This window comes from Theobroma cacao, chromosome 4 (genome assembly GCF_053813885.1).
Source record: "Theobroma cacao isolate CCN51 chromosome 4, ASM5381388v1, whole genome shotgun sequence".
NCBI lineage: Eukaryota > Viridiplantae > Streptophyta > Magnoliopsida > Malvales > Malvaceae > Theobroma > Theobroma cacao.
The window spans coordinates 5,872,624-5,885,004 of NC_142642.1; the positions used below are offsets into that span (position 1 = coordinate 5,872,624).

The 12,381-nt window shown below is 35.1% G+C and overlaps 2 protein-coding genes across 2 annotated transcripts; one reads left to right on the forward strand and one right to left on the reverse strand.

Annotated features, from left to right (window-relative positions):
• Positions 1 to 266: 266 nt before the first annotated feature.
• On the forward strand, positions 267 to 11,433 carry ZFP4 (zinc finger protein 4). Its single transcript, XM_007032142.3, has 2 exons — positions 267 to 598; positions 10,266 to 11,433. The coding sequence occupies exon 2, from the start codon at positions 10,357 to 10,359 to the stop codon at positions 11,128 to 11,130; it is 774 nt and encodes a 257-aa protein (XP_007032204.2). The 5' UTR covers positions 267 to 598; positions 10,266 to 10,356; the 3' UTR covers positions 11,131 to 11,433.
• On the reverse strand, positions 6,611 to 7,207 carry LOC108661553 (uncharacterized). Its single transcript, XM_018118983.1, has one exon. The coding sequence runs from the start codon at positions 7,205 to 7,207 to the stop codon at positions 6,611 to 6,613; it is 597 nt and encodes a 198-aa protein (XP_017974472.1).
• Positions 11,434 to 12,381: the final 948 nt, after the last annotated feature.

Consider the following 12,381-nt stretch of genomic DNA (forward strand, 5'->3'; position numbering starts at 1 on the left):
GGACTAATGACTACAACTACTATTATTTAGCTTGTTTGCTTTTGCCATCTCTCTCGTGCTTGTGCTGTCTATGCGTACTTATCTCCGAGTGGAAGCAGTTTTAAGTTGTAGCCAAAATTTCAACAATCACACTAGTAGATGTAGTAGTACAATGGTTTTTTAACACATATATATTTCCTTAATTGATTTAGACTTTGAGAGAATATTGCTTGTGTGTGTGTGTGTGTGATTTATTATATTCCAACACAAAACAACCTCTTTTCTGTGACTTCTCTGACGTCCCACCACTGTCCCCTCCCACTCCCCTCTTGCCTTTGCTTTCCCATAATTAAACATCAAATACCCACCACCATCTCTCACTCTCACTCTCCTTTTCCTTTTCTTTATCTTTCAACTCTCTCCAGTTGTGCTGCAAAAAACTAAAGAAACACCCACAAGCGTGTTGAAGTGTTTTTTTGTCTTGTGATGATCAGCCATGCAAAGAGAATTATATTCCATGGAACCAGATATGGATGTCTCCAATTTCAGAGCAGTGCGTGTTTTGTCATTTCCAAGCTGACCAACTAGCCACTTACGCACTTGATCGATGTTGTTCATGGTATTCGGCTCTCTGCCTTAATTTCTCTTGCTTCCTTTATTTCTTTATATGTACATGTGTGCGTTTCTCTGCTGCAAACAAGGTCACTAGACTAGATGATCAATATCTACTGATGCTTAATTTTATATATACTTGCTTTGCTTCGCATAGTTTTTTGCTGGTTTCAATCTGAGTCCAGTTGCATAATAAACACTCTCGTGGCTGTCTGGCACTTATATGGGCTAAATATGATTCTTAAGTTGTGGGAGAAGCAGTAGTTTATGCATGGAGAAATCCAATTTCAACGTTACTAATCATCAGCAGTAACTCTTCTCTTGTATCGATGGAAGCGTATCATAAACTAATGTGATTTTTGGATGCAATTATATACTTGTGATTCAGTTGTTTCGATTTTTCAAGTCTGATAGGATCTCACCTTCCCATTGTTGTCTTTTTTTTTTTTTTTTTTATAATTTAACAAAATTTTTATTCAAAAAGAAGCAGAAAACTACTACAGGATAAAAACAACACTGCCAAGCAGTGCAAGTGAACAAGAGAAGTTCATTTACCCCATTGTTTTCTTTCACATGTATCTAGCCATGCACCAATTACCTACTCAGTTGCAGATATAAAATTCACTGTCTAAATTCTGGACACTCTTTTCTTCTTAGTTCTTGGGTTTTGTGTTTTGGACGGAAAACTCAGTTCTTGCCTTGTTGGTTTGGCTTATCTTTATTTATACTTTGTTAGCAATCTCTACTTGGTTGGGGTCCTGATGACAACATAGTCTTCCTATCTTTCTTTTATTTCACTCTATTCATCCCGCTTATGATAGATGTTCCTTTCGCTACCGTTTACTTCCGTAACATCTCTTTATTCCTGAAAGTTAATTTGAATGCCTTCCTCTTCAGAGTTGCTTTATGCACTCAAAAGAATGAACCGTTTCAAATTCTATAGCAAAGAATTGTAGTTCAGCTTGTTTGACCCAATGAGATGTGCCTTTCTCCCTTCTCAACTAAATTTTTTACATCCCTGCTTATGATCTCTGTTTATCACTATACAAATATGCCATGAAACCATGTTTAATTAGTATTACTCATGTGCGATGTCCCTTTTCTTCCCCCTAACGAGGCTGCCTTTTCTGCTGCTTTTTGAGAAGTGATAAATTTAGAGATTTAATTGATCCATCACTACGTTTTTTGCCCTTTTCTTTTGGCATGGTGCTGTCCCTGTTTGAGATTGTGACTAATGCTTCTCTTCTACAAAGAAAATGAACCAAAAAAATATAAAACCAAGATTTAAGGTGCTCATTAGTTGACTAATATGACAGTAAACAAAGTCTAGAGTTTCCAATTAAGTTAGTCGACTTATATAGAGTTTCCAATTAAGTGTAATTAGCTACAAGTTTGGATCTTATCTCTACGACAAATTAGTCTGCTGAATTCATCTATAAATTTCAGAAATTAACTTAAACTTCAAAGAAAGCCCTAGGAAATGCAGGATTAATTGATTAAACTCCAAATTAATTGATTCATGGCATTTGAATTTGAATTTTCAGAACCTTGGGGACAGACTTTTCTTCCTTAAAGGTTACAACCTTTGGGAAGAGGCATATTTATTATTGAATGGATGTCTAAAACACTAGTTGAGGCTTATGAATACTTCTTAATAGTCTCAACAACTAGTACGAAATCATTACCAACAGCAAAACACTCTCATTCATCATTTGCATCCTGGATTGGGTTCAAGTGTTTTCAAGAGATGCTTTGGAGTGTAACATTAGAATCTCATTTGTTTTAAGCATTGTATCATGGGGATAACGTTTCCAAAAGTCCATCTGTATTCTAGTAGAGAAACTATATCCCTAAAATAGCTTCCTGAAATTATATTGCTGAAATTTCTTTGCATCATTAAATGTACATTGATGCATACTAGGCCTCTTCCTCAACCACGGGCTCGTCCTTGTGGAGCTATTTTAGTGCTAAGAACGGAAATTGAGGTTAGAGAAAAACCAGAACCAAGGATAAACTATGTTGAACTCAACTCAAGAATTTTATTATGAATAATTGACCACTTTCTAGTAACAAAACAGTGGCTTAAACAAAGCCATCTTTAGCAAACCAACTAAGTACTAGCTAAATACTGGGAACCATACAAACAACATTTCCTCCCCCTTAAAACACCCATGTCCGCAAGGACTATAACTTGATAAAAAAAAAATAGAATTCTATGTTCCCCCTTCATCAAGGCTTTTGTCCTGAAGAATTTCATAAAGAAAATTAGTAACAAAGCAGACATAAAAACAAAGTAAAAATATTAAATGCTCAATAAAGAAGACAGTAGCTGGAAATTCTCTTCATTTTGTGAAAATGGTGTGGTATATAACCACCCTTTGGAGGAAATAAAGACAAATAGGACAGGACCATTGCACAGCAGTACCATATTGCACCTTGTCGGCTAGGTGGATAGTGGCTTATAATCAAGAAATGCCACATGCCCTCTATAGCTAATTCCTGATAGCTCACAAGCTATTCTGATACAAGAAAATAAAATATAAAATACTATAAAGATAAAAGTTGAAAGTAGATAAGATCACGTGTTCTTCTTCTCCAATAGCTTCAAACATTTTAGCACCAAGTATTTCCTCATTGCAGACTCCTATCTTGAACACATTCTCCATGGGATTTGCCATGAGCACTCCCAACTTAGTGCGTAAAGTGATGAACTTCTCTTTGCTGAGAGTCTTAGTGACTATATCAACAACTTGTTCATCTGTTTTGTAGTATTCCAACTCAATCTCATTATTTTTTACTGCATCACGGATAGCATGAAACTTTACTCTAATATGTTTTGTCCTTCCATGCTGAATTGGGTTTTTGGCAATCATAATTGCTGACTGATTGTCTACTCTAAGCACCGTTCCTTCTGTTTGAATAAAACCCAAATCATTTAGCACCTTTCTCAACCATAAAGCATTGTTTACTGCTGAAGCAGCAGCTATATATTCAGCCTTTGTAGATGACTATGCAACAACTTCCTTCTTTTTGGAATTCTAGGAGTACATACCACTGCCAAAAGATAAGCAATAACCATTAGTACTCCGAGAATCATCTAAACATCCTGCCCAGTTGCTATCATTAAACCCATGCAAGTTTAAGCTATCTTTCTTACAATAGACTAAGCCAAAACTCAAGGTTCCCTTTAAGTACCTTAGCACTCTCTTTGCAGCAGAATAATGAATTTCTGAAGGAGAGTTCATGTACCTGGAAAGCACATTTACAGTTTGCAAAATATCAGGTCTTGTTGCTATTAGATATAACAGACAATCTATCATACTTTTGAACCGGTACTCATAAGCTTTAGGACTACCATCATCCTTACATAATTTGTTTCCCAACACAGCTGGTGTGCTAACCTCTTTACAGGCATCCATCTAGAATCTCTTCAACAGATCTTTAGTATACTTTTGTTGATAAATTTTCATTCCATTTACTCCTTGAATCACTTCCATTCCCAAGAAATAAGACATTTCACCAAGATCAGTTATGTCAAATTCTTGGTTCATTTGAGTTTTAAACTATGATATTTCATCACCATCTGGACTTGTAATAAGCAGATCATCTACATATATAGCAACAATTAGTTGAGATTTTTCGCCTATTTTCTGGACAGAAAGAGTATGCTCTGTGTCACTTCTTTTGAAACCTTTGCTGTTGAGATAGGAGTTGATTCTTTCATTCCAGCTTCTTGGTGCTTGCTTAAGCCCATATAAAGCTTTGTTCAACTTACAGACGTCGGTTTCATCTCCTTGCTTGATGAACCCCTCAAGTTGTTCAATAAATATATCATCTGTAAGTAAGCCATTCAAGAACGCAGACTTTACATCCATATGCCAAATTCTCCAACCTTCTCGAGTTGCCAAAGCCACAAGTAATCGGATTGTGTCATGTCTTGCAACTGAAGAAAAAGTTTTCAAATAATCAACCCCATATACTTGTGAGTACCCCATTGCTACCAATCAAGCCTTGTAATTATTTACTAATCCATCTGCATTATACTTAGCTCTAAAGATCCATTTCACCCCTATGACCTTCTGATTCTTTAGTCTTTCTATTAGAGTCCACGTGTTGTTCCTGTAAATCATATCAATCTCAACATTCATTACTTCTCTCCATTCCTCACTTTCTTGAGCTTCATTGAAAGTTACTGGTCTAAGTAATGCCACGTTACATCTTTCATAAACATCTTGCAGAGTTCTAGTACTTTTCATAGGTAAGTTCTAGTACTTTTCACAAGTAATTCATCAATGTTTTCATCATCCAACACATACACTCTAGCATCTAAATCAGCAACGACATCAATGTTAACTTATTTTTCTATTTCTTGTTTCTCACAATTCCACCTCCAATTTTCTTCAAACTTTACATCCCTAGACATAAAAACTTTCTTTGTTTCCAAGTTGTAGAGTCTGTATCCTTTTGTAGTCCCACCAAAACCGATATGTATAGCCAACTGTGACTTTGCATCAAGCTTTGTTCTTTTAGCTTGAGGTATATGAGCATAACAAATGCAACCAAACACCCTTAAGTGAGTAACACTTGGTTTTAACTTATATCAGACCTCAAAAGGAGTTGTATTGTTGAGTGCCCTGGTAGGAAACATATTCAATAGAGTAGTAGCAACATGAGTAGCTTCTGCCCAGAAACTTTTGGGCATTTTTTTTTCAAATAAAAGGCATCGAACCATCTCCATAAATGTTTAGTTCCTTCTCTCACAAAACCCATTTTGTTAGGGGCTATATGTGATGGCATGCTGATGCTTAATTCCCTTGTAACTCAAATAATCTTCAAACTTTCCTAAAGTATACTTTGTACCATTATATGTTCTCAAAACTTTAATAGCATGGCTTGACTCATTTTCAACCATAGCAATAAACTTAACAAAGCAGTTTAAAACCTCAGATTTAACTTTAAGAAAATAAATCCAACCAAATCTACTAAAATCATCTATGAATACTAAATAATACCTGTTACCACTTAGTGATGTTGTTTTAGCTGGTCCTCCAACATCTGAGTGTACCACTTGAAAGACATTTGTGGTTCTTAACTTGTTATGTTTTGGAAATGGTTCTCTGGCATGCTTTCCATACATACATGTATTACATAAATGATAACCATATGTAATTTTAGGCAGACCATCAACTAAATTTGCAACAGATCATTTTTAGAGACTTATAATTTATATGCCCAAGCCTCCTGTGCCATTTTTTGTTATCATCATCAGTTGACATATAGTTACACTGCTCAACTTCCATCCAATCGATAGAAAAACATTTACCTTTCATAGGTACAGTAAAAAGTTCCTTACCATAGGAATCAAACACAGAACAGTTGAGGCTTTTAAAAACTAGTTCATAATTACTTTTGAGCAACTGACCAATGCTTAAAAGATTTTGACTAGCTTCAGGAACATATAAAACTTGAGAAATGTACCTGATTCCTGATGAAGTTTGAACTCCAACCATGCTAGTACCCATAACCCAAAGATAATCACCATTACTGATTCTAACTCTTGACTTGTAGTTTCTATCCAGAGTAGTGAATAGGGCTTCATCCCAATCAGATGGCTTGAACATGTACTGTCTATTAGCCAAGTATCTTTCTTTTCAACCCCAAAAACATTTTGTGCAACAAAGAGAACTTATTCTTCTATTTATTCCATAGTAGTTGCCTTCTCTTCATTTGCAGTTCCTTTGGTTTTACAAACCTTCTCCATATGACCAAGTTGATTGCAAGATCTGCATTTAACATTTGGTCAAAACCAACAAAACTTCTCAGTATGATTTCATTTCTTGCAATATTGGTAGGGAGTATATTAGTTCTCCTACTTCACTGGTTTTCTTGCATTCACCTTTTTCCCTTTATCTTTCCTGTCACCATCATTTTTCCTTTTTCCAGGAAAAAACTTACCTTTTGCTTTAGCAATAAAAGCTTCCTCAGTATGGTATTCTTGTTGAATGGCTCTCCTTTGCTCCTAAGCTTGAAGAGCATTCACAAGCTCTGTGATAGTGGTCTTAGACAGATCTTTGAAGTACTCCAAAGAAGATATTTTAGCCTCGAACTTCTCTAGCAAGCTCACAAACACCTTGTTCACTATACGTTTCTCAAGTAGATCTTCTCTAGTAAGTCTAAGCTGGTTAACCAACTTCAAAATCTTGTCAGAATACTTCTTTATTGACTCATCCTCCCTCATCTTCAAGATGTCAAACTCCTTCAACAGATTTAATATTTGTATTTGCCACATTCGATCACTTCCTTGGAAATCCTCTTTTAACTTGTCCCAAGCCTCTTTTGGTGACTCACACGCCATAATACGAGTAAAAATGGAGTCTGAGATGGTAGAATGAATACATGATAGTACCTTAAATCTTTTGGCTACATCCTCACTGTGTTGTTTTAGTTGAGCAATGGTGGGGTTTGCTTGGCTTAAGATTGGAAGCTTTTCACCTACCTCAATCACATCCCACAAATCAAAAGCATGCAAATAAGCTTTCATTTTCACTACCCATATAGGATAGTTTTCACCATTGAAAACTAGAGGAGCAGAGGCTTTGTAGCTTGCTGATGCCATATGGTTTCTCTGAAGCTTTACACAAATGAGTAGTAGCTTCTCTTTTACCAGCCACGGTCCCTCAAGATCTTAAAAATGCTCTGATACCATGAAGAATTTCACGAAAAAAAATTAGTCACAGAGTAGACATAAAAACAAAGTAAAAATATCAAATGCTCAATAAAGAAGACAGTAGCTGGAAATTCTCTTCATTTGGTGAAAATGGTGTGGTATATAACCACCTTTCGGAGAAAATAAAGACGAATAGGACAAGGCAATTGCACAGCAGTAACATATTGCACCTTGTCGGCTAGGTGGATAGTGGCTTACAATCAAGAAATGCCACATGCCCTTTATAGCTAATTCTTGATAGCTCACAAGCTATTTTGATATAAGAAAATAAAATATAAAATACTATAAAGATTAAAGTTGAAAGCAAATAAAATCATGTGTTCTTTTTTTCCAATAGCTTTAAACATTTTAACACCAAGAATTTCCTCATTGCAGACTCTCATCTTCAACATGTCCTTATCATCTACATCCCAACATTCTTCGACCATAAAAAGCATCTTACATTTGTGGCCAAGCTTAAATTTTTCCATCATAATTAAAACATAATCCTTTGTCCCTCCTCTCTTGCATCTTGATAGGAGATAACTTCTTGATTATGGAAGTGGCATATTCTTTCTCTTGAAGGACAATATAGTACTAAGAAAAGGACTCAGCTTTATACAATCGTGCCAATGCCACAACATTTTTGAGAAAATGCTCTTGCTACTTGCACATCTACTCTAAGGTGATCCTTAAGCCTACTTACAAAGATTGGTTGTTTGCCAATTTCCTCGACCTACTGAACAACTATCAAACTGAGTTTGACAATCGCGAAAAGTAGTTGTTTGCTTCAACGTAAAATCTCCAAAAAGGTCTTCAAATTGTATAGATCCATGATGAGCATTGAGATTTTCCTACAATCCTTGCAAGTGATAGGTCGCTCTTCCTTGAGTAATTGATACCAAAGTTGAGCTAGCATCGCCTTCTAAGTGGTATATATGCTACAAGAGGCACCTAATCTTCATTTATAGTTTGTTGAGATTCAACAAACTACTCAACCCAACAAATCCAGCTACTCAAATCTTCTTTCCCATTAAATTAAGGGATATCGAGCTTGGTGAGTTTAAGAATGGTTATCCCCATTGAAGCATGTCAACTATGGGATGAAAAAGCCTTGCCTATGGCCATCAACTTGTTCCTGGACTCTCGCTCTTGATTAAAAGTTAATTGATCCAGTCTTAAATTCATGGCTACAAACATTAGATGAGCACCATCTATAGCTAAGCAGTTAAGTAGTAACTAAATACTAAGAACCATGCACACAACATACATATACAATACAAACACATGATGAATCGTTTTCTTTCTTTCTTTTATTTTTTTAAAAGAATCATTTTATGCCTACTTGTTTGAAATTCATTGATTAAAAAGTGTCAAGACTACATAAATTACACTTACAACTTCATTATAAATTCATGAGATGATGATAGATATAGTGTTGAAATAAAGAAATATAACACAATATGACTTTAACATTGCCATGTGTGGTTAGTCAAACAAAGTCTCCTATTATCATATGATAGCCACCATATCCAAATTAATTATAGTAAATACCAAATTGATTTTGTTGGGTGGTAGTGCTGATGTTAGATTTTTGTTTATGCAATGTTGAGGTTTTTAAGTTTATATGCCTTACATGTATGAGCATAAAGACTTCAAATTCTCTCTATATTGTTTGTAGGGAGAGTTACTCCCTTTATCAATGAAATTCTACTTTTCAAAAAAAAAAAAAAGAAATTTAGTTGCTTAAAAATAGTTGAAGCCTCCCAGTGTTTTCCTAGACTTTGGAGTAGGAATCTGAAGGCTAAATTTTATATGCATAGGACATAGCAGTTGCTGTTGGATTTTTATCTTAAATGAAGCTTACCACAGTAGAAATAAGAGAACAACAGCCATAAATGCAAAGAAATAGAGAACAGAAAAGAAAAAAAAAATGAAACTAATAGAAGAACAAGGCTTGACCGAGCCTTAGTTTTCATTCGTTCATCTGTCATATAGTTGTACGTACAATACAAAGCTTACGAGGTAAGGATTAACCATACTTGTCTTTTGCAATAAGCTAACTTGTGGCAGTAACTGATACATACTTATAAAAATAAGTATAAAGTGCATGACACATCAAAACAATAAGTAACTGTCACATAGCAAAAACAGTATGGCTTGGTGCCTAATAGATAATAAGACTTGCTTGGTCTTCAACGCAAGTCCTAATTTAACAGTTACCAAGGCAGATGTGTCTTTTTTTTTTTCCTTTATATTTTCGTTTTATCATTGTTCTCGCAATACATAGTAAAAATTGTGATGCTAAACCATAAAGTGGATTCCAATTTTTCAACAAAGAATTTAACAGAATTCCTTAGGCACTACTTTATAGGCTCAAAATTTTGTGAAATCTTTTGGAGCCAAAAACAGTTGCAAAGGTAGAGATTTTCGATTTTATTTCATTCTTTCATGTCTAACGGAAACTTCAAGAGAATAACTAGTAACACCTTTATACATTTCCTCTAGAGCACGGGATTGCTCTACTATGCCTCGATAAAAATTTAGCATCTCCATAGAATGTTTTTTTTAAAAACAAAATTTGTTAGGAATATGATACAACTGATTGATCTTAAGCAGTTAGAGAAATTGTATGTGAAATGTATTAATTGTTGACTAAATATGAGTTTCCAAACATATAACATACTTCTCTTGGAAATACATACTGGTAACATCTATAAAGAGGAATTTCCTTGCGCAATGTAATCATCAGCTAGAAATTTAACAGTTGCCTCAGAAGAATAAATATATTCACTTTGGTTTCCAGACTTTCAATCATTGAACAATATGCACTACTATATATAACTGTGGTTGCATTCTAAATGAATTTTTATATTTCAAATTTGGTGCTTGTTTATACTTTGCTTTGTCTATCTATTGACTGAAGTTTAACTACAAGACATCAATATTCCTCATGTTGTAAATGCAGGTGAAGATCTTCTGGATACTGAAGAATGTCGGTTCCATTAACTCAATTGCTTATATGTAGTGTAGAATAGCTTTTACACCCAAACTCAACGATGGTACCAGTTATTAACCTTCAAGTTGAAGCCTCCGAAAATGAATCTGATGTGACCAGCCAAGTAGCTTCAAACTTGTCTATTCAAGAAACATCTGCTGCTCCCTCTAATGACAGCCTTGCTAACTCTTCCCACCTAACAAATCCCTTAGACACTCAATCAAATTCGGAGCCAGTTTCACTTGATTTGACTCTCTGCATTACCATTGATGAGTCAGGAGGAAGAGATTCCGCAGGACTCTCATTGTCAAGCACAAGTGAGAGTAGCAATGACCCTGCATTGCGCACTACAGCGTCAGCTATCCCACGAGTTTTTTCGTGCAATTACTGCCAGCGCAAATTCTTTAGTTCACAGGCCCTTGGTGGCCACCAGAATGCACATAAGAGAGAACGGACATTAGCAAAGCGGGCAATGCGAATGGGCATTTTCTCAGAGAGGTATGCTAGTCTGGCTACTCTGCCTCTACATGGAACCTCTTTCAGGTCCTTGGGGATCAAAGCTCACTGTTCAACACACCAAAGCTTTGCACCACCAGCAAGACTACCGGATTCCAGAAACAATGCAAGATTCGAACATGGCTATCTGGGTTTGCCAATATTCACGGAAGATGATGAGGCAGAGTTGTTGTGGCCTGGTAGTTTCCGTCAGATATCTGAGGCAGTTAATACTCATCCAGGATTTGTGCTGCCTGGAAGTTCGAATATGAATTTTGTGGAGGTTACTCAACCGATAGACTTGGAAAGTTCAACACCAGACCTCACCCTTAAACTTTGAGGCTTTGCCTCTTGGAAAAACAAGTTTCTGTATCTTAACTCTGCCTCTTTGTACAGCGAGACGTGCACAAACTATGCCTGGCCAGCTAGTCTTTGTCTTTTTTCTTTTTTGTTTACCCCTCGTTTTCTTTCTATAGTTTCTTGCTTTTCCCTTAATGATCTTCACTTGGTGTTACCTTATGTTTGCCAGTGTGTAAGAGCTTCTCAAGGATTTGTTTTGGAGCTCCTGTGCTTGTCATCGTTTTCTGAAGATTCTACTGCTAATTGAACATTTTATCATATTTTCATTCTTTCTTTAGAAAAAGTGAGATCAAATTGGTTATGGTTGAAGTTTCAAGCTTCTTTTAAAACCAAGATAGGTGAGTTACAATTATCAAAGGCATTCATTCCATCCCATTCAGGGTCATGCCCAGATCTAGAGTGTGAAACTATTTTCCAAAATTTCAAATTATATATATATATTATAAATAAAAAGAAAGATAATGTCAGAGGAGTATATATATATATTATATATAATTTCAAATTATATAATATAATATATATATATATATATTATAGATCGTGGGCCAATCTTAGATTTTACTCCATTTAAGTTTTCCCAAGAATGGAAACCGGCGCGAAGTTTTTTGTTTGATTATGGAACAGGATTCTACCTTTTCTTAAAAAATGAACATGATAACTACAAAAGATTTAAATTTGAGTTTTTTTTAATCAAATATTGAAATTTGATCTCAATTGTTGTATAATTATACAAAAATTACCAACAAAATTAACTAAAGTTTTTTTTCTAGTGATGTATCATGCTACTTGTGCTAAAAAAATGTTCAATGTGACAACCGAGCATCTATTTCATTTATCAAAATGCTCCAATCACTGATACCGTTAACATAACATGAATCAAAATGCATCACACGGCTAAAATTACTACAATGTCACAACCTAGATCTATGTTCCGAAGGGACACTTGGTAGTAACATGTTAGATATGTGGTGAAACCTTTTGTTAAAAAATGTAAATTTTTAATATTTGAAAAATAAAAAACAAATCATAAAAACATGAGTTCTTTTCAAAAATAGGCCTCATGCATAAGACGTTTTTGAAAATAGATTTCTTCATAATTTTAACTATTTTTAGCTAAGAAAAATAATATAAAGAAAAAATTGCCCTTAATGAAACCGATCCATATGTTTGGTCTGCGCCTCAACCTGACCCATATGTTTGGGTTAAGTATGTTTACAGGCTTTGTAACTCC

Bases quoted from the DNA above. Each gene is read 5' to 3' on its own strand.
- ZFP4 (XM_007032142.3), top strand. From the start codon at position 10,357: ATGGTACCAGTTATTAACCTTCAAGTTGAAGCCTCCGAAAATGAATCT.
- LOC108661553 (XM_018118983.1), bottom strand. From the start codon at position 7,207: ATGGCATCAGCAAGCTACAAAGCCTCTGCTCCTCTAGTTTTCAATGGT.